General features: G+C 31.1%; 1 protein-coding gene across 4 annotated transcripts in view; it reads right to left on the bottom strand.

Annotated features, from left to right (window-relative positions):
* Positions 1–10: 10 nt before the first annotated feature.
* Positions 11–26,104, bottom strand: part of LOC143241939 (endosome/lysosome-associated apoptosis and autophagy regulator family member 2-like) — a 91,060-nt gene continuing 64,966 nt past the window's right edge. The window contains exons 19-22 of one of the 4 annotated variants that reach the window (XM_076485254.1): positions 24,589–24,800; positions 21,706–21,889; positions 14,984–15,067; positions 688–1,541 (exon numbers count right to left, since the gene is read on the bottom strand). In XM_076485254.1, coding sequence (XP_076341369.1) covers positions 15,017–15,067; positions 21,706–21,889; positions 24,589–24,800 — 447 coding nt within the window. In that variant the 3' untranslated portion in view covers positions 688–1,541; positions 14,984–15,016. Of the gene's footprint in view, positions 1,542–14,897; positions 15,068–21,245; positions 21,309–21,705; positions 21,890–24,588; positions 24,801–26,104 lie in introns of those variants that run through there. The other 3 variants (XM_076485252.1, XM_076485253.1, XM_076485255.1) reach the window with 3 other exon arrangements.

Below are 26,104 nucleotides of genomic sequence, written 5' to 3'. Positions count from 1 at the left end.
TACTAACCACGCTGTAAAGAAAGAAGAAAACAGTAATTACTGAGGAGATAACTAAAAATTAACCTAATACACTAAGGTTGGACACTACTAACCACGTTGTAAAGAAAGAAGAAAACAGTAATTACTGACAGATAACTAAAGAATTAACCCTAATACACTAAGGCTGGACACTACTAACCATGTTGTAAAGAAAGAAGAAAACAGTAATTACTGACAGATAACTAAAGAATTAACCTAATACACTAAGGCTGGACACTACTAACCACGCTGTAAAGAAGAAGAAAACAGTAATTACTGACAGATAACTAAAGAATTAACCTAATACACTAAGGCTGGACACTACTAACCATGTTGTAAAGAAAGAAGAAAACAGTAACTACTGACAGATAACTAAAGAATTAACCTAATACACTAAGGCTGGACACTACTAACCACGTTGTGAAAGAAGAAAACAGTAATTACTGACAGATAACTAAAGAATTAACCTAATACACTAAGGCTGGACACTACTAACCACGTTGTAAAGAAAGAAGAAAACAGTAATTACTGACAGATAACTAAACAATTAACCCTAATACACTGAGGTTGGACACTACTAACCACGTTGTAAAGAAAGAAAAAAACAGTAATTACTGACAGATAACTAAAGAATTAACCCTAATACACTAAGGCTGGACACTACTAACCACGCTGTAAAGAAAAGAAGAAAACAGTAATTACTGACAGATAACTAAAGAATTAACCTAATACACTAAGGCTGGGCATTACTAACCACGTTGTAGAGAAGGAAGAAATGAGTAATTACTGATACTAAAGGATCAACAAATGATATGGCTGTTATGTGAAAATACATAATATACATAAGACATACATACATAATAATAAACCTTGATATTTTTACTAAGGCTGTGGAAATGAAGAAAAACGAAACTTCTATTGTTTTCTAGGCAGTAACAAGTAAATGGTTCAGGAGAAAGTTATACATACAAGATAAACTAAAACAGTAAAATGTAGAAATATTGTGCCCATGTTGTACACAAAATGCAACTAAAGCAGTAAAACTATATTGTTGGAGCTGTAAACTCAATATCACATGAGACAGTAAAAGTGTTCTTCAACTGATTTATGAAGTTTGGTTTACCCTGAAAAATATAAAATCATCACACAACTAATATTTTGCTTGAAATATACATTTTGAAATATTCATAGGGCAGTACAGGTATGAAAACAGATGTAAATACTAGAAAGATACTGGTAGTGGAAATACATAAAAGAAATACATTCACAACATAATGAATAGAGATACATAAAAAAAAACATATAGTATCTTTAAAGTTTTATTTTGCAAAGTTTCCAAATATTTTTATGATATATTCAACTTATGTAAATACTGGTGAGATGGCTAAAAGACAGGCACTCAATGTCACATTCTCATTGAAAACTGGAGAGTTGATGCGACATAAGACTCATCTCTTGTCCAGTCCTTATGAGAAAGTGTCCTTTTTGGTCAAGTGGATGGTTTCAAACTGGGCATCTCCATCCTTCAGAAATTGAAACAAAGTCTACTTCTAATATGAGCATGTATGTGAAAACTGTTATGCTACAACAGGTAGTAGACCATACAACACATAAAGTTGCCACTGACTAATGTAAAGGTTTATTTTCATTAAATCCTGTTACAGACTATCCTACTCTTCTTGTACCATTACTAGATGTTTGTTTTCTTTCTTTACTACACACTGTTACAAACCACATGTACCTAGCCCATCTCCTAACTGATAAAAACTTATTAAATAATCTCACTACACAGTGTTACAAACCACATGTACCTAGCCCATCTCCTTATAAAAACAATCAAATATTAAATATTCTCACTACACAGTGTTACACACCCCATGTAGCTAGCCCATCTCCTAACTGATAAAAACTAGCAAATATTAAATATCCTCACTACACATTGTTACACAGTACATGAACAACATTTTGAGAAACATTTACCTGTTGATATTTTGAGTTTGTTTAAACATTACATATTTGTAACAGAGCTTTTATATCAACTAATTAAATTAACTACAAAAGTCATTACCAAATAACATATATGCTTACATATTTATCTTTCATTTGAAAATTCCTTAAATACAACAGATTAAGGTAGAAACAAAAAAATCAAGACATTAGAGTGTGGGTTGAACCTGAAATATATACCATATTCCAAACTTTAAACTGTTTTTGTTCTTACAGCAGTTTGTTTGTTTGTTTTTAATTTTGTGCAATACTACATGAGGGCTATCTGCACTAGCCATCCCTAATTTAGAAGTGTAAGACTAGAGGGAGGCAGCTAGTCATCACAGCTAACCACCAACTCTTGGGCTACTGTTTTACCAACAAATAGAAGGATTGATTACCACATTATAATGCTCTAATGGCTGAAAGGGCAAGCATGTTTGGTGTGGGGGACTTGTGCCTGGTACCTTCAGATTATAATAGGAACACTAACCACCTGGATGGGCTGGTTATAGCAGAGTTGGGTGTTATGTAAATAAACAAATTTCATATCAAATGATTCATTTGGTTAAAATAAAACTTATGTTACCAATAAATGGAGAGAAACATTCACTTTTATTAAAAAATTTTGTTTTTACAACAGTGTAAATTGTTAACTGCTGTTTCCAGTAACAACAATAATAATCTACTGATGAACATAATAAAATATTATTTTATATACAACAGTCAAACTTACAGAAAGCATTATATATTAAATTACCACCTAGATAGGCAATAGATGTATAATTTCATCAAACAATATAAACACTCTGTAATTAGATAAACTTCCCAGGTTGAATTACACTATATTACACATACTGTTGTTTATAGACACACACAACAAACAACTTCTATGTAAATGAGGTTCTTAAGAAAATAAATAAAACATTTTGCCATTCTTTTGATTGTCTGGTATTTATCAACATTACCCAAATAATTATAAAGAGTGGTTCTTGGTAATGTTGGTCTTTTTAAGTACAAATTATATGAAGAAAACATGATAAAATTATAAAACTGTCAAGTTAATTGTAACTCATTAATAATAATATTTTATAAATTTATCTTGTTTGTCTTACTTATAAGTCAGTTTATCATTGTAGGATTTATAGGTAGCAGAAAGTGTTTTATAACTTGATTAGTTGATAATAATTGTTTCTTTTAAATAAAAATAACCTTCAAAACAAATCATTTCTACCTTTATGTTAAAAAAATCCATTGTTTATATGCTTTAATATATTACTACCACAAACAAACTTACATTTTAAACTTGTACAACAAATGACAAACTTCTATAATGATGTTAAGTTTCACAGACAAGCCCTATCACCATCACTTTGTTGTTATCTTTCACAGATGCATTCTATCATACCACTTGTGAAACAGGTTAACAAATGACTGGTTCCTATAAGCTCATATTTGTTTAAATACTTTAAAATAAGTAATGGTGTTACTATTTAAATGTGTTTTATATTCCTTGTTGTGACCAACATAAATGATATTGTAATAGTTCTCAACATAAATGGCAGAAGAAAGTTAACTCAGTTTAGAAGTTCTCAAGTATTAAACAGAATCCACTAGCAACTTCTGTAACCCCAACTGTTGGACTGTTAATAACAGTAAATAACCTAACAAGAGTTTCTGTAACTCCAGTTGTTGGACTGTTAGTGACAGTAAATAACTTCACAGAAGTTTATGTAACTTGAGATGTTGAACTGCTAATAACAGTAAATAACCTAACAGGAGTTTCTGTAACTCTAACTGTTCAGTTATTGACAGCAATCAAAACTGTAACAAAAATTTCTGAAACTCAAGAAATGGGGTAATTGACAATAATTAAAAAAAAACAAACAAACTTGAAACAATGAATTTCACAAATACATCCAAAACTCAAGCACTTCCATAAAGTTAACTTAACAGTAGATTAGTTGTAAGTGGCAAATCCTTTTATATAAATTACTGGACCTTTGTGGTAACAACTTTAGCAAGGAACATCAAACAAATGGCACACTGTAAGATATGCAGATTTTATGCAGAAACATGGATATTTATAATTATTATCTGTACTAATATTAATAAATTTTATTTTTCCTTATCAAATAGAATTGGCTACTAAAATACTGAGAGGTGTTTCAAATACATGAAAGGTTTTCATGGTCATGAAGTTACACATTTGGCACCAATGTGTTTTTGGTTTTAAAACCTGATCTAACTTACCAGTAAATATAAATATAATATGGAAAACTTGATACATATATACATATAAATATACTACATACAGCTTGATACAGATAGACATATAAATACACTACATACAGCTTGATAGAGATACACATCTAAATACACTACATACAGCTTGATACAGGTACACATATAATTACACTACATACAGCTTGATACAGATACACATATAAATATACTCGTTGCAAGCTTGATACTGATACACATATAAATATACTACATACAGCTTGATACTAATACACATATAAATATACTACATACAGCTTGATACAGATACACATATAAATATACTACATGACAGCTTGATACTGGATACACATATAAATATACTACATACAGCTTGATACAGATACACATATAAATATACTACATACAGCGAGTACAGATACACATATAATTACACTACATACAGCGATACAGATACACATATAAATATACTACATACAGCTTGATGCTGATTACATAAATGCACTACATACAGCGGCTGGATGCGCATATAAATATACTACATACGGCGATTACGGATACACATATAAATATACTACATACAGCGGATGGATACACATATAATTACACTACATACAGCTTGATACAGATACACATATAAATATACTGCATACAAGCGGATACTGATACACATATAAATACACTACATACGAGCTTGATGCTGATACGCATATAAATACACTACATACAGACGGTACGGATACACATATAATATACTACACATACAGCTTGATACTGATACACATATAAATATACTACATGCAGCTTGATACAGGATACACATATAAATATACTACATGCAAGCTTGATACAGATACACATATAAATATACTACATACAGCGATACTGGATACACATATAAATATACTACATACAAGCGATGCAGTACACATATATAAATAGACTACATACAAGCTTGATACAGGTACACATATAAATAGACTACACAGCTTGATACAGATACACATATAAATAGACTACATACAAGCTTGATACAGGTGCAATAAATAGACCACATACAGCTTGATACAGGTACACATATAAATACACTACATACAGCTTGATACAGGTACACATATAAATGGACTACATACAACTTGATACAGGAATTACACATATAAATAGACTACATACAGCTTGATACAGGTGCACATATAAAATGGACTACATACAGCTTGATACAGATACATATATAAATTTACTACATACAGCAGATGCTGATACACATATAAATATACTACATGCAACGATACTGATACACATATAATTACACTACATACAGCGGTGATGCAGATACTCATATAAATAGACTACATACAGCTTGCTACTGAGATAGACATATAAATACTACTACATACAGATACACATATAAATATACTATGTACAAGCTTGATACTGATACACATATAATTATCGACATACAAGCAGATACTGAGATAGACATATAAATACACTACATACAGATACATATAAATATACTACTCGTTACAAGCGATACTGATACACATATAAATATACTCACGTGCAAGCGATACTGATACACATATAAATATACTACATACAGCTTGATACTGATACACATATAAATACACTATGGACAGCTTGATACAAATACACATATAAAATAAACTATGGACAGCTTGATACAAATACACATATAAATACACTATGGACAGCGATACAGGTACACATATAAATAGACTACATACAGCTTGATACAGGTACACACATATAAATAGACTACATACAGCTTGATACAGATTACACATATAAATACACTACATACAGCTTGATACAGGTACACATATAAATAGACTACATACAAGCTTGATACAGATTACACATATAAATAAGACTATATACAGCGATACTGGATACACATATAAATATACTACACATACAGCTTGATACTGATACACATATAAATATACTACATACAGCTTGATGCTGATACACATATAATTACACTACATACAGCTTGATGCGGATACTCATATAAATAGACTACATACAGCTTGCTACGGATAGACATATAAATACACTACATACAGATACACATATAAATATACTATGTACAGCGATACTGATACACATAATTATACAACATACAACAGATTACTGGATAGACATAAATACACTACATACAGATACACATATATAAATATACTACATACAGCTTGATGCTGATACACATATAAATATACTACATACAGCTTGATACTGATACACATATAAATGCACTATGGACAGCTTGATACAAATACACATATAAATAAACTATGGACAGCTTGATACAAATACACATATAAATACACTATGGACGAGCGATACAAATACACATATAAATACACTATGGACAGCTTGATACAAATACACATATAAATATACTACATACGAAGCGATACAGTACACATATAAATAGACTACATACAACTTGATACAGGATACACATATAAATAGACTACATACAGCTTGATACAGATTTACACATATAAATACACTACATACAGCTTGATACAGGTACATATAAATAGACTACATACAGCTTGATACAGGTTACACATATAAATAGACTACATACAGCTTGATACAGATACACACATATAAATATACTACATACAGCTTGATACTGATACACATATAAATATACTACATACAGCTTGATACTGATGCACATATAAATATACTACATACAGCGATACTGATGCACACATATAATTACACTACATACAGCTTGATGCAGATACTCATATAAATTGACTACATACAGCTTGCTACAGATAGACATATAAATACACTACATACAGATACACATATAAATATACTATGTACAGCTTGATACTGATACACATATAATTATACGACATACAGCTCGATACAGATAGACATATAAATACACTACATACAGATACACATATAAATATACTACGTACAGCTTGATACTGATACACATATAAATATACTACATACAGCTTGATACTGATACACATATAAATACACTATGGACAGCTTGATACAAATACACATATAAATAAACTATGGACAGCTTGATACAAATACACATATAAATACACTATGGACAGCTTGATACAGGTACACATATAAATAGACTACATACAGCTTGATACAGGTACACATATAAATACACTACATACAGCTTGATACAGGTACACATATAAATACACTACATACAGCTTGATACAGATACACATATAAATAGACTACATACAGCTTGATACAGGTACACATATAAATAGACTACATACAGCTTGATACAGATACACATATAAATATACTACATACAGCTTGATACTGATACACATATAAATATACTACATACAGCTTGATACTGATACACATATAATTACACTACATACAGCTTGATGCAGATACTCATATAAATAGACTACATACAGCTTGCTACAGATAGACATATAAATACACTACATACAGATACACATATAAATATACTATGTACAGCTTGATACTGATACACATATAAATACACTACATACAGATACACATATAAATATACTACGTACAGCTTGATACTGATACACATATAAATATACTACATACAGCTTGATACTGATACACATATAAATACACTATGGACAGCTTGATACAAATACACATATAAATAAACTATGGACAGCTTGATACAAATACACATATAAATACACTATGGACAGCTTGATACAAATACAGATATAAATATACTACATACAGCTTGATACAGGTACACATATAAATAGACTACATACAGCTTGATACAGGTACACATATAAATAGACTACATACAGCTTGATACAGGTACACATATAAATAGACTACATACTTGATACAGGATTTACATATAAATACACTACATACAAGCGAGTACAGGCACACATATAAATAGACTACATACAGCTTGATACAGGTACACATATAAATAGACTACATACAGCTTGATACAGATACACATATAAATATACTACATACAGCTTGATACTGATACACATATAAATATACTACATACAGCTTGATAGTGATACACATATAATTACACTACATACAGCTTGATGCAGATACTCATATAAATAGACTACATACAGCTTGCTACAGATAGACATATAAATACACTACATACAGATACACATATAAATATACTATGTACAGCTTGATACTGATACACATATAATTATACGACATACAGCTTGATACAGATAGACATATAAATACACTACATACAGATACACATATAAATATACTACGTACAGCTTGATACTGATACACATATAAATATACTACACAGCTTGGATGATACTGATACACATATAAATACACTATGGACAGCTTGATACAAATACACATATAAATAAACTATGGACAGCTTGATACAGGTACATATAAATAGACTACATACAGCTTGATACAGGTACACATATAAATAGACTACATACAGCTTGATACAGGTACACATATAAATACACTACATACAGCTTGATACAGGTACACATATAAATAGACTACATACAGCTTGATACAGGTACACATATAAATAGACTACATACAGCTTGATACAGATACACATATAAATATACTACATACAGCTTGATACTGATACACATATAAATATACTACATACAGCTTGATACTGATACACATATAATTACACTACATACAGCTTGATGCAGATACTCATATAAATAGACTACATACACAGCTTGCTACAGATAGACATATAAATACACTACATACAAATACACATATAAATATACTACATACAGCTTGATACTGATACACATAAATACACTACATACAGATACACATATAAATACACTACATACAGCTTGATACAGAAACACATATAAATATACTACATACAGCTTGATACAGGTACACATATAAATAGACTACATACAGCTTGATACAGGTACACATATAAATAGACTACATACAGCTTGATACAGGTACACATATAAATACACTACATACAGCTTGATACAGGTACACATATAAATAGACTACATACAGCTTGATACAGGTACACATATAAATAGACTACATACAGCTTGATACAGATACACATATAAATATACTACATACAGCTTGATACTGATACACATATAAATACACTACATACAGCTTGATACTGATACACATATAAATACACTACATACAGCTTGATACAGAAACACATATAAATATACTACATACAGCTTGATACAGGTACACATATAAATAGACTACATACAGCTTGATACAGGATTACACATATAAATAGACTACATACAGCTTGATACAGGTTTTTACATATAAATACACTACATACAGCTTGATACAGGTACACATATAAATAGACTACATACAGCTTGATTACAGGATTACACATATAAATAGACTACATACAGCTTGATACAGATACACATATAAATATACTACATACAGCTTGATACTGATACACATATAAATATACTACATACAGCTTGATACTGATACACATATAAATATACTACATACAGCTTGATACTGATACACATATAATTACACTACATACAGCTTGATGCAGATACTCATATAAATTGACTACATACAGCTTGCTACAGATAGACATATAAATACACTACATACAGATACACATATAAATATACTATGTACAGCTTTGATACTGATACACATATAATTATACGACATACACAGCTTGATACAGATAGACATATAAATACACTACATACAGATACACATATAAATATACTACGTACAGCTTGATACTGATACACATATAAATATACTACATACAGCTTGATACTGATACACATATAAATACACTATGGACAGCTTGATACAAATACACATATAAATAAACTATGGACAGCTTGATACAAATACACATATAAATACACTATGGACAGCTTGATACAGGTACACATATAAATAGACTACATACAGCTTGATACAGGTACACATATAAATACACTACATACAGCTTGATACAGGTACACATATAAATAGACTACATACAGCTTGATACAGGTACACATATAAATAGACTACATACAGCTTGATACAGATACACATATAAATATACTACATACAGCTTGATACTGATACACATATAAATATACTACATACAGCTTGATACTGATACACATATAATTACACTACATACAGCTTGATGCAGATACTCATATAAATAGACTACATACAGCTTGCTACAGATAGACATATAAATACACTACATACAGATACACATATAAAATATACTATGTACACAGCTTGATACTGATACACATATAAATACACTACATACAGATACACATATATAAATATACTACCATACGACAGCTTGATACTGATACACATATAAATATACTACATACAGCTTGATACTGATACACATATATAAATACACTATGGACAGCTTGATACAAATACACATATATAAATAAACTATGGACAGCTTGATACAAATACACATATAAATACACTATGGACAGCTTGATACAAATACAGATATAAATATACTACATACAGCTTGATACAGGTACACATATAAATAGACTACATACAGCTTGATACAGGTACACATATAAATAGACTACATACAGCTTGATACAGGTACACATATAAATAGACTACATACAGCTTGATACAGGTACACATATAAATACACTACATACAGCTTGATACAGGCACACATATAAATAGACTACATACAGCTTGATACAGGTACACATATAAATAGACTACATACAGCTTGATACAGATACACATATAAATATACTACATACAGCTTGATACTGATACACATATAAATATACTACATACAGCTTGATAGTGATACACATATAATTACACTACATACAGCTTGATGCAGATACTCATATAAATAGACTACATACAGCTTGCTACAGATAGACATATAAATACACTACATACAGATACACATATAAATATACTATGTACAACTTGATACTGATACACATATAATTATACGACATACAGCTTGATACAGATAGACATATAAATACACTACATACAGATACACATATAAATATACTACGTACAGCTTGATACTGATACACATATAAATATACTACACACAGCTTGATACTGATACACATATAAATACACTATGGACAGCTTGATACAAATACACATATAAATAAACTATGGACAGCTTGATACAGGTACACATATAAATAGACTACATACAGCTTGATACAGGTACACATATAAATAGACTACATACAGCTTGATACAGGTACACATATAAATACACTACATACAGCTTGATACAGGTACACATATAAATAGACTACATACAGCTTGATACAGATACACATATAAATAGACTACATACAGCTTGATACAGATACACATATAAATATACTACATACAGCTTGATACAGGTACACATATAAATAGACTACATACAGCTTGATACAGGTACACATATAAATAGACTACATACAGCTTGATACAAATACACATATAAATACACTATGGACAGCTTGATACAAATACACATATAAATACACTACATACAGCTTGCTACAGATAGACATATAAATACACTACATACAGCTTGATAGAGATACACATATAAATATACTACATACAGCTTGATACAGGTACACATATAAATAGACTACATACAGCTTGATACAGGTACACATATAAATAAACTATGGACAGCTTAATACAAATACACATATAAATACACTATGGACAGCTTGATACGAATACACATATAAATACACTACATACAGCTTGCTACAGATAGACATATAAATACACTACATACAGCTTGATAGAGATACACATATAAATACACTACATACAGCTTGATACAGATACACATATAAATACACTACATACAGCTTGATACAGAAACACATATAAATACACTACATACAGCTTGATACTGATACACATATAAATATACTACGTACAGCTTGATACAGATACACATATAAATATACTACATACAGCTTGATACAGATACACATATAAATACACTACATACAGCTTGATACAGATTCACATATAAATATACTACGTAGAGCTTGATACAGATACACATATAAATATACTATGTACAGCTTGATACAGATACACATATAAATATACTACATACAGCTTGATACAGATACACATATAAATATACTATGTACAGCTTGATACAGATACACATATAAATATACTATGTACAGCTTGATACAGATAAATACACTACAAACAGTTTGATATAAAGAAATGCATAAATGTGTTACACAAGTTTCTAACAGATGAGTATATTACAGATAGCCCGATACATAAATTACAGAGATATGCATACATATGATGGCCAGTTTATGTTTAATTGTTAGTTATTATTCATAGATAGGAGCTACTAACTAGTAGGACAGATACATATACCAAAACTAATAGATATATTGTACCAAGACTAGAAGACATAGCTATTATATTCAGACTAACAAAAAAAGATATATCATAGACAGAGTTGGGTATTACAGTCAATCTGATTGACAGTGATGGGTGTTACAGTCAATGTTATAAACAGTGATGAGTATTACAATCAATGTTATAAACAGTGATGGGTATTACAGTCAATCTGATAGACAGTGATTTGTATTACAGTCAACCTGATTGACAGTGATTGGTGTTACAGTCAATCTTATAAACAGTGATGAGTATTACAGTCAATGTTATAAACAGTGATGGGTATTACAGTCAATGTTATAAACAGTGCTGAGTATTACAATCAATGTTATAAACAGTGATGGTATTACACTAGGTCTGAAAGACAGTGATGAGTGTTACAGTTAGTGGGATGAGTATTACAGTCAATGTTATAAACAGTGATGGTATTACAGTCAATGTTATAAACAGTGATGAGTATTACAATCAATATTATAAACAGTGATGAGTATTACAATCAATGTTATAAACAGTGATGAGTATTACAATCAATGTTATAAACAGTGATTGGTGTTACAGTCAATGTTATAAACAGTGCTGAGTATTACAATCAATGTTATAAACAGTGATGGTATTACAGTAGGTCTGAAAGACAGTGATGAGTGTTACAGTTGGTGGGATGAGTATTACAGTCAATGTTATAAACAGTGATGGGTATTATAGTCAATCTGATACACAGAGATGGGTATTATAGTCAATTTGATAAACAGAAATGGGTATTATGGTCAGTCTGATAGACAGTGATGGGTATTACAGTCACTCTGATTGACAGTGATGCCTGTTACAGTCAATCTTCTAAACAATGATGGGTATTACAGTCAGTATGATATTCAAAGATGGGTATTACAGTTAGTCTGATAGACGGTAATGGTATTACAGTCAGTCTTATGGGCAGACTGTATTACAGTCAGAATTGTAGACAAAGGAAGATACTACAGTACTACTCCATGATGACAAGAAAACCTGCTTGTAGAGAAAATTTTATATTCAAAAATGGCTGGTATGTGTAGAAAAAGCACTAGTAGGAGATTATAAAACATTTTGACCTTCTTCAGTCATTGTCAGGTTCACAAAGAAAGAAAGGGTTACTGACCACATGTTTAAAGGTGGTTGTGTAATTCAGTGTAGGAATGCAAAGGGCATGTTTAGATGTTGAATATAGTTATTAATATAGGTATAAAGGTATTCCTTTGTATTGGTTTATTTTGGGCTTGAGTTGTTGTATAAGTAAGACTTCTTTAATTTTGCATTTGCTTATGTTTGTTTCTTTATTTAGCATTTGGGTGTTTTCTATGGTTATGTTGTGTTTATTTGATTTGCAGTGTTCGAAAACATGTGTAGGTGACATTTTGTGTTCTTTGAATATGTTTTTCATTTTTCTACTTGTTTCTCCAAAAAGAAGTCGTGGCAGTTATCACATTGTATTTTATAAATAATGTTGGTGTTGTGTTTGCCAGTGTAGGTTCAACATAGTATAGACCTCAGTTTTGTGCCTGGTTTCTGAATAAATTTAGTATTAACTGGGACGTCATATTTGTTGTTAAATTTTGCCAAATGTTGGTTATTTTTCTGCTGATGTCAGGAATATATGGTATGCAGCTGAATATGGTTTCATGGTGTTTTAAATTGTGGGATACATTTACTTTTGTTGGTTGATTTTGCATTTTGTCTATGTGTGTACATATAATGTTTTCTACGGTTTGTGGAGGAAACTTACAGATGTTGATGAAGTATTGTTTTATTTTGTCTAATTCATCATTAATTTTATCTGGTGAGCATAGTTTTATGGCTGTGTTTATTTGGTTTCTTAGTATGTTCGGATTTTGTTTTGTTTCATGTGCTGAGTCCCAAGGAATGTACAGTTGAGTATGGGTGATTTTTCGGTGGATTTCTGTTTTAAACTGTGTATTGGTTCTTTTAATTTTGAGGTTAAAAAATGATATTTGATTGCTTTCTTCCTGTTCACATGTGAAGTTAATGTTGGGATGTATAGAGTTAATGCGAGTGAAAAAAATTAAGTGTGTGTTCTGTAGATCTGAATCTCGCAATCGTGTCATCTACATATCTATTCCTCTCAGTGGGTTCAGCAAATAGCCTGATGTGGTTTTGGTATAAGAAAAACACACATACACATAAAAAACACACACAAATTCAAAGAAATACTTTATGTACTGTGGTGATACACATAATCAGTGTACAGTGCTTAATGTAGATAAAAATACAGTACCTTCTTTGTGAGACCAGCAGGTAATTTATGTTACTAACTGTCTGGGCTCCACACACCCTCTGTGTCAGGGTCCCAAGTATAAACCTACAGGTACACGTATATTAAACCCAACTTAGGACTTTCACAAGGTTTCAATTCTTCTATTATGTCTTTAAATTACAGTTAACTTCTTCTTTCTTTACCATATAAACTCTATGCAGATAATACATTACAGTTTATACCACAGTATAGCCTGTCTTAAACTTACAATTTATAACAAAGTATAGCCTGTCTTACACTTACAGTTCATAACACAGTATTGCTTGTCTTAAAGGTAAATTCATAACACAAAATAACCTGTCTTAAACTTACAGCTCATAACACTGTATAACCTGTCTTAAACTTACAGTTTATATCACAGTATAGTCTGTCTTAAACTTACAGTTCATGAAATAATGTAAAATGTCTTTCATTGGAAAAAGTAAAGATTACAGCAAGACTATTTAAATTCTTAGTTTTTAATAACTGGACAGAGGAAGACAGAGGTGTAAGATAATTTGAAAGTAGTATACATCTATTCACTATCATAGTTACATTACACTAGGATGAGTGATGGATGTGTAAGATAATTTGAAAGTAGTATACGTCTATTCACTTTCATAGTTACATTACACTAGGAAGAGAGAGGTGTAAGATAATTTGAAAGTAGTATACATGTATTCACTTTCATAGTTACATTACACTAGGAAGAGAGAGGTGTAAGATAATTTGAAAGTAGTATACATGTATTCACTTTCATAGTTACATTACACTAGGAAGAGAGAGGTGTAAGATAATTTGAAAGTAGTATACATGTATTCACTTTCATAGTTACATTACACTAGGAAGAGAGAGGTGTAAGATAATTTGAAAGTAGTATACGTCTATTGACTTTCATAGTTACATTATACCAGAAAGACTGATGTGTAAGATCATTTAAAAGTAGTATACATGTATTCACTTTCATACTTACATTACACTACTAAAAGATGTGTAAGATAATTTGAAAGTAGTATACATCCATTTACTTTCAGAGTTACATTACACCAGGAAGACAGATGTGTAAGATCATTTGAAAGTAGTATACATGTATTTATTTTCATAGTTACATTACACTAGGAAGAGAGAGGTGTAAGATAATTTGAAAGTAGTATACATCCATTTACTTTCAGAGTTACATTACACCAGGAAGACAGATGTGTAAGATCATTTGAAAGTAGTATACATGTATTCATTTTCATAGTTACATTACACTAGGAAGAGAGAGGTGTAAGATAAGTTGAAAGTAGTATACATCCATTCACTTTCATACTAACATTACACTACTAAAAGATGTGTACAATCATTTGAAAGTAGTATACATCCATTCACTTTCATAGTTACATTACACTAGGATGAGTGATGTGTAAGATAATTTGAAAGTAGTATACATGTATTCACTTTCATACTTACATTACACTAGGATGAGTGATGTGTAAGATCACTTGAAAGTAGTATACATCCATTCACTTTCACACTTACATTACACAACTAAAAGATGTGTACAATCATTTGAAAGTAGTATACATCCATTCACTTTCATACTTACATTACACCAGGAAGATAGATGTGTAAGATCATTTAAAAGTAATATACATCCATTTACTTTCAGAGTTACATTACACCAGGAAGACAGATGTGTAAGATCATTTAAAAGTAGTATACATGTATTCACTTTCATACTTACATTACACTACTAAAAGATGTGTAAGATAATTTGAAAGTAGTATACATCCATTTACTTTCAGAGTTACATTACACCAGGAAGATAGATGTGTAAGATCATTTGAAAGTAGTATACATCCATTCACTTTCATACTTACATTACACTACTAAAAGATGTGTACAATCATTTGAAAGTAGTATACATCCATTTACTTTCAGAGTTACATTACACCAGAAAGACTGATGTGTAAGATCATTTGAAAGTAGTATACATCCATTCACTTTCATACTTACATTACACTACTAAAAGATGTGTACAATCATTTGAAAGTAGTATACATCCATTTACTTTCAGAGTTACATTACACCAGAAAGACTGATGTGTAAGATAATTTGAAAGTAGTATACATCCATTTACTTTCAGAGTTACATTACACTACTAAAAGATGTGTACAATCATTTGAAAGTAGTATACATCCATTCACTTTCAGAGTTACATTACACCAGGAAGACAGATGTGTAAGATCATTTGAAAGTAGCATACATCTATTCACTTTCATACTTACACTACACTACTAAAAGATGTGTAAGATAATTTGAAAGTGGTATACATCCATTTACCTTCATACTTACATTACACCAGGAAGACAGATGTGTAAGATCATTTGAAAGTAGTATACATGTATTCATTTTCATAGTTACATTACACTAGGAAGAGAGAGGTGTAAGATAATTTGAAAGTAGTATACATCCATTTACTTTCAGAGTTACATTACACCAGGAAGACAGATGTGTAAGATCATTTGAAAGTAGTATACATGTATTCATTTTCATAGTTACATTACACTAGGAAGAGAGAGGTGTAAGATAATTTGAAAGTAGTATACATCCATTCACTTTCATAGTTACATTACACTAGGATGAGTGATGTGTAAGATAATTTGAAAGTAGTATACATGTATTCACTTTCATACTTACATTACACTAGGATGAGTGATGTGTAAGATCACTTGAAAGTAGTATACATCCATTCACTTTCACACTTACATTACACTACTAAAAGATGTGTACAATCATTTGAAAGTAGTATACATCCATTTACTTTCATACTTACATTACACCAGGAAGATAGATGTGTAAGATCATTTTAAAGTAATATACATCCATTTACTTTCAGAGTTACATTACACCAGGAAGATAGATGTGTAAGATCATTTGAAAGTAGTATACATCCATTCACTTTCATACTTACATTACACTACTAAAAGATGTGTACAATCATTTGAAAGTAGTATACATCCATTTACTTTCAGAGTTACATTACACCAGAAAGACTGATGTGTAAGATAATTTGAAAGTAGTATACATCCATTTACTTTCAGAGTTACATTACACTACTAAAAGATGTGTACAGTCATTTGAAAGTAGTATACATCCATTCACTTTCAGAGTTACATTACACCAGGAAGACAGATGTGTAAGATCATTTGAAAGTAGTATACATCTATTCACTGTCATACTTACATTACACTACTAAAAGATGTGTAAGATAATTTGAAAGTAGTATACATCCATTTACCTTCAGAGTTACATTACACCAGGAAGATAGATGTGTAAGATCATTTGAAAGTAGTATACATCCATTTACTTTCGGAGTTACATTACACCAGGAAGACAGATGTGTAAAATCATTTGAAAGTAGTATACATCCATTCACCTTCAGAGTTACATTACACCAGGAAGGTAGATGTGTAAGATCATTTGAAAGTAGTATACATCCATTTACTTTCGGAGTTACATTACACCAGGAAGACAGATGTGTAAAATCATTTGAAAGTAGTATACATCCATTTACCTTCAGAGTTACATTACACCAGGAAGATAGATGTGTAAAATCATTTGAAAGTAGTATACATCCATTCACCTTCAGAGTTACATTACACCAGGAAGGTAGATGTGTAAGATCATTTGAAAGTAGTATACATCCATTTACTTTCGGAGTTACATTACACCAGGAAGACAGATGTGTAAAATCATTTGAAAGTAGTATACATCCATTTACCTTCAGAGTTACATTACACCAGGAAGATAGATGTGTAAGATCATTTGAAAGTAGTATACATCCATTTACCTTCAGAGTTACATTACACCAGGAAGATAGATGTGTAAGATCATTTGAAAGTAGTATACATCCATTTACTTTCAGAGTTACATTACACCAGGAAGACAGATGTGTAAAATCATTTGAAAGTAGTATACATCCATTCACCTTCAGAGTTACATTACACCAGGAAGGTAGATGTGTAAGATCATTTGAAAGTAGTATACATCCATTCACTTTCATAGTTACATTACACCAGGAAGACATATGTGTAAGATAATTTGAAAGTAGTATACATCCATTTACTTTCAGAGTTACATTACACCAGGAAGATAGATGTGTAAGATCATTTGAAAGTAGTATACATCCATTTACTTTCAGAGTTACATTACACCAGGAAGACAGATGTGTAAGATCATTTGAAAGTAGTATACATCCATTCACCTTCAGAGTTACATTACACTAGAATGAGTGATGTGTAAGATCATTTGAAAGTAGTATACATCTGTTCACTTTTGTAGCAAATTTAAAGTAATGGACACATAATGTACAATATATTACTTGTCAAACACCCCAATAGCATGTCTTGCTGACTGCACTGTGAAACATCTGTGTGCCACAGTAAACCACAAATGTATAATGGAAAGGACAGAGATCTCTGGTAAGATATTACTACAAAAATACTGCATCAGATATTGGGTAACTACAGTTATATAAGATTTGTCCACGATTCAACTAGTGTCATATGTTTGCCAAGTTTAAAATTTGGTCAAACGTGTTTTTAATCATGTAATTACTACTTTAATATGCTAGATAGGTTAGTGTAACTTTATGAGAATAGTAAAAGCAAGGAGAGAAAAAGTTTTACTTTCATTCAGTATACTTTAAATTAATTTTGTAAGTTCTGTTAGTAAAACTTAATAATGTTGTTAGAAGTAAATAGACAAAATAATTTTCACTATCTCATTGAATTTACAGTATTTGTTAAAAGTGACTGTAAAAATATTAGTATAGAAAAAATGGATTATTAATAAGTCTTCAATGTATTATATGTGTATTATATATGTGTGTGTATATATATGTGTATTATATGTGTGTGTGTATTGTATGTGTGTGTTATATGTGTGTGTATATATACAATTAGGTCAGGTTCTTACTTTATAATTTTAGATGAATTATTTCAAGTGATTAATTTTACCTTGAAAACAGAGAAGGTTCCTGTAATTAATTACTCATAACTAATATGAAAGAATTTAATTATTTTTGTCTACTTTAATATTTAAGCTGTGGATATTAAATATCAAGTAGAAGTTACATTAATTAGAATAAATAAATATTAAAGATATTACACATATTATAATAAAAACAAGTTTGTCACTACAAGAGTGATATTTTGTATCTGTTCATAAGCTTATTAATGTTAACTACAACAGGGAAATCAGTTTTTAACATTCATAACAATTTAAAGGAACAAAAAGAAGCTTATTTTCCCATGAAGGATGTCTCTTCCAGCTCCTAACTGTAACCACTGGTTACTACTTATATAATAATCCAGTCTTTTCTTAAACCCAGTAAATTTTCTGTCCCCATCATCCTTGAAGGCAGCTCATTCCATAAGCCAACCATCTTGTTTGAAAAGTAATACTCTCTAAATTAGAAATGGCTCCTTCACTGCCAAAATTTGAAATTATGAAACCTTGTCCTATTTTTTGAACTATTAAAAACAGAAACATTTGATGGACCTTCATTATTAATACCCTTAGTAATCTTAAACACCTCAATTAAGTCCCTTCTGACCCTTCTTTAACACCCTTAATAATCTTAAACACCTCAACCAAGCACCCTCTAACCCTTCTTTAATACCCTTAATAATCTTAAACACCTCAACCAAGCACCCTCTGACCCTTCTTTAATACCCTTAATAATCTTAAACACCTCAACCAAGCACCCTCTAACCCTTCTTCTTTCCAGATAAAAGAAATTTAGATGTTTCACTTCTGGGTGAAAAGAAACACATTGGAAGCAAAAGTGTATCTCATAACAGCTGGTATGACTATTAACACTTTTACTAATAAAGCAGGTTAACAAAGGGCTGATCATCTCTGAGGGGTGTCCTACAACAGTCAGTTGCACACTCTCTTTGTTAACATGCAGATGAACTAGAAAAGTCGAAATGTCGTTCTCTCCTTTATTAGTAAAAGTGTTAATAGCCATACCAGCTACTCTGAGATATATTTTCATATATGTTAGTCTCTCCTCATCCCACCATCCCAGGTGTCACCCAAGTGGTTCTTCTTTAAAACATTTCTTCTCTGGAACATAATGTTTGGTATGTGGTTTTTAATCTATAGTTCACATAAAAATAACTTAAATATTTCATAGTTTGCACATTCAATACACTTGACAAAGTTAACATGACTTAACCAGACCAACAAATATTAGTTTTCAGATTTGTCATTTTGGTGAGGGTTTCTTGATTGAGATGGAGCACAGTAGATGAGACTAGTTTCAATTTTGGATAAAATATAGTTTAGAAATACTCCATATGCAGATAAGTTATAAAACAAAGAAGGTTACGTTACCTCTAAATTAAAAAAATAATTTGAATGACAAAACTGTGTCACAAAGTACCTAAAGAAGTACTGATAATATTAAAAGTGACCCTGATATTGGTACTGTGTTAATAACGCTGGTCAGATGAAATATCTAATCATAATTTCATCTAACACTCTGTTTTTGTATTTTACTCTTAATGTGGAAGTACGATGTGACAGAAAACAAATTACCATAGGTTCTCGTGTTTCATCCAGTGAACACTTAGCTAATTTGACCAATTTATAATAATTCTAATTTTTACCAATCACATCATTACTACTTAACTTCTTCCACTGAAACCTACCTTATTGTTTCCCACTCGAATGGCTCGGAATTTTCCCAGAAGTCCATTTCCTTTGTCAGTAAAGGCAACGCTATTGTCATACTGATCGTCATCATCATCGTCAATGGCACAGCTCTCTGCTGATGGAAGCTCACTTTCCTTGCTGGAACTTGACTGAACTAACTTCATGTATCTGTACTCAAGCCTTAAAAACCAAACAAAACCTAAATACCAGCATTGTCCATGAATGAAAAACTAGGGCTAACTTGAACATGTAAATTAACGTATTGTATGGTCCTATAAATAATTATGTCACCACATGAAAAGAGGTAAACAGAAGACATTATTCTCATGTATACACATAAGTCAAGATTTAATTATCTAAAAACTTGACAATACTAACTTACTTTGAAGCAAAACTCCAAACTATTACTTATCCTTACATTATTATACAACTGTTGTACATAATAAAATAAATACCAATTATTATAATAGCTCCAAAAGCAATGGTTGAGTACCAAATAAACCATTGTACATATACACAAAAAATGTGTTTGTAAACATTCCTTGGCATTATTTGAACTAGTTTCCATAATACTGTACTTTGATTATAGCTCTGTAAAGACATCATTTGAGAAGCTTAAAGAAAACTGACAAGTTGGTAGAATACTAATCACATTATTCATGATCTCATCATGAACTTTGTTTAGATTAGGTTTAGGTTAGACTCATCAAAAACACTAATTAGGTTGTTCTGGTTAAATAACAAACTCACCATGAATTCTCCTTAGGTTGGTTTAGGTTAGATAATGGATTCATCAAAAACTACTTATGTTGGTTTAGGTTTGATAATGGATTCATCAAAAACTACTTATGTTGGTTTATGTTTGATAATGCACTCATCAAAAACTACTTATGTTGGTTTAGGTTAGATAACGGACCCATTATGAACTTCACTTATGTTAGGTTTAGGTTAGATAAATGACTCATCAAAAATTCTGTTTAGGTGTGTTTAGGTTAGGTTACAGAATCATCAAAAACACTCACTAGGTTAGTTTTGGTTAGATAATGGCCTCACCATGATCTCTGTTTAGGTTGGTTTAGGCTAGATAATAAACTCATCATGATCTCTGTTTAGGTTGGTTTAGGTTAAATAATGGACTCATCATGAACTATATTTAGGTTGGTTGAGGTGAGTTAATGGATCCATCATGAGGTCAGTTTAGGTTAGATAATGGACTCATCATGAACTCTACTTATGTTAGGTTTAGGTTAGATCATGGACCCATCATGAACTATATTTAGGTTGGCTTAGTTGAGTTAATGGACTCATCATGAACTTTGTTTCGGTTGGTTTAGATCAGATAACAGCCTCATCATGAACTATATTTAGGTTGGTTTAGTTGAGTTAATGGACTCATCATAAACTCTGTTTACGTTAGTTCAGGTTACATAATGGAACCATCAAGAACACTACTTATGTTAAGTTTATGTTAGATAAATGACTCATCAAAAACACTAACTAGGTTGGTTTAGGTTAGATAATGGACTCATCATGATCTATGATTAGGTTGATTTAGTTGAGTTAATGGACTCATCATGATCTCTGTTTAGGTTGGTTTAGGCTAAGTAATGGACTCATCAGAAACTCTGTTTACATTGGTTTAGGCTAGATAACGGACTCATCAGAAACTGTTTACATTGGTTTAGGCTAGATAACGGACTCATCAGAAACTCTGTTTACGTTGGTTTAGGCTAGATAATGGACTCATCAGAAACTCTGTTTACATTGGTTTAGGCTAGATAATGGACTCATCAGAAACTCTGTTTACATTGGTTTAGGCTAGATAATGGACTCATCAGAAACTCTGTTTACATTGGTTTAGGCTAGATAATGGACTCATCAGAAACTCTGTTTATGTTGGTTTAGGCTAGATAATGGACTCATCAGAAACTCTGTTTACGTTGGTTTAGGCTAGATAATGGACTCATCAGAAACTCTGTTTACATTGGTTTAGGCTAGACAACGGACTCATCAGAAACTCTGTTTACATTGGTTTAGGCTAGATAATGGACTCATCAGAAACTCTGTTTACGTTGGTTTAGGCTAGATAATGGACTCATCAGAAACTCTGTTTACATTGGTTTAGGCTAGACAACGGACTCATCAGAAACTCTGTTTACATTGGTTTAGGCTAGATAATGGACTCATCAGAAACTCTGTTTACATTGGTTTAGGCTGACAACGGACTCATCAGAAACTCTGTTTACATTGGTTTAGGCTAGATAATGGACTCATCAGAAACTCTGTTTACATTGGTTTAGGCTAGATAACGGACTCATCAGAAACTCTGTTTACATTGGTTTAGGCTAGATAATGGACTCATCAGAAACTCTGTTTACATTGGTTTAGGCTAGACAACGGACTCATCAGAAACTCTGTTTACATTGGTTTAGGCTAGATAATGGACTCATCAGAAACTCTGTTTACATTGGTTTAGGCTAGATAACGGACTCATCAGAAACTCTGTTTACATTGGTTTAGGCTAGATAATGGACTCATCAGAAACTCTGTTTATGTTGGTTTAGGCTAGATAATGGACTCATCAGAAACTCTGTTTACGTTGGTTTAGGCTAGATAATGGACTCATCAGAAACTCTGTTTACATTGGTTTAGGCTAGATAATGGACTCATCAGAATCTCTGTTTACGTTGGTTTAGGCTAGATAATGGACTCATCAGAAACTCTGTTTACGTTGGTTTAGGCTAGATAACGGACTCATCAGAAACTCTGTTTACGTTGGTTTAGGCTAGACAACGGACTCATCAGAAACTCTGTTTACGTTGGTTTAGGCTAGATAACGGAGCCATCATGAATAAATAACATTAAAAGCTTGTACTCACTTTCTGTTCTTCTTCCAGAAATAGAGAACCAAGGCACACAATAAAATTCCAAAAAAGATGGTTAATCCTATAATGACCTGTAGTTCTACAGGAATAATGGAGCAAGGACGTGTCCGTGTCAGAGTTGATCTCTCTCCACCTCGAGAGATACAACCTTGTGGTGATATATAATGAAGAGTTTGGACTCCATGCATGCACTCTCCCTTCACTACCTGTACCAGGAAATAACAACAAGTAATAAACTACCATATTATATCAGTAGAGTAAGGATACTAAAGTATATTATGTATACACAGTAAGGTTACTATAGTACATTGTATCTACACAGTAAGGATACTATAGTACATTATATTTACACAGTAAGGATACTATAGTATATTGTATCTACACAGTAAAGTTGCTATAGTACATTGTATCTACACAGTAAGGATACTATAGTACATTATATTTACACAGTAAGGATACTATAGTACATTGTATCTACACAGTAAGGATACTACAATACATTATATTTACACAATAAAGATACTATAGTACATTATATCTATACAGTAAGGATACTATAGTACATTGTATCTATACAGTAAGGATACTACAGTACATTATATCTATACAGTAAGGATACTACAGTACATTATATCTATACAGTAAGGATACTATAGTACATTATATCTATACAGTAAGGATACTATAGTACATTATATCTACACAGTAAGGATACTATAGCACATTATATCTATACAGTAAGGATACTATAGTACATTGTATCTATACAGTAAGGATACTATAGTACATTGTATCTATACAGTAAGGATACTATAGTACATTATATCTATACAGTAAGGATACTATAGTACATTGTATCAATACAGTACGGTTACTATAGTATTTTGTATCTTTTCAGTAAAGATACTATAGTACATTATATCTATACAGTAAGGATACTACAGTACATTATATCTATACAGTAAGGATACTATAGTACATTATATCTATACAGTAAGGATACTATAGTACATTATATCTATACAGTAAGGATACTATAGTACATTGTATCTATACAGTACGGTTACTATAGTATTTTGTATCTATACAGTAAAGATACTATAGTACATTATATCTATACAGTAAGGATACTATAGTACATTATATCTATACAGTAAGGATACTATAGTAGATTATATCTATACAGTAAGGATACTATAGTACATTAGTACAATGAAATACTTGCTGATGTTAAAAAATGAAACTTATCTTTTACCTGGAAAATAAAACAATTATTTTATTTTAATAAATATGAGTTTATTAAATAGTGATCTGTTATTCTATACTGTTATTTCCATGTAATCAATTTTCTTGTGAAGATTTGTGAAACACATGTGAGCAAAACATTTTAATTGTATACTTGCCAAAAGTAAAACAACAGAAACTACATTTTTAAAGTGTTTACAATACTTTATACAGAATGAACAAAAGAATGTTTGTAACATTATACCAAATAAAGAAAACAATGTTT

This window comes from Tachypleus tridentatus, unplaced genomic scaffold (assembly GCF_004210375.1).
Source record: "Tachypleus tridentatus isolate NWPU-2018 unplaced genomic scaffold, ASM421037v1 Hic_cluster_1, whole genome shotgun sequence".
In the NCBI taxonomy this organism is placed as follows: Eukaryota; Metazoa; Arthropoda; class Merostomata; order Xiphosura; family Limulidae; genus Tachypleus; species Tachypleus tridentatus.
This window is presented reverse-complemented; position numbering and strand designations above follow the sequence as displayed.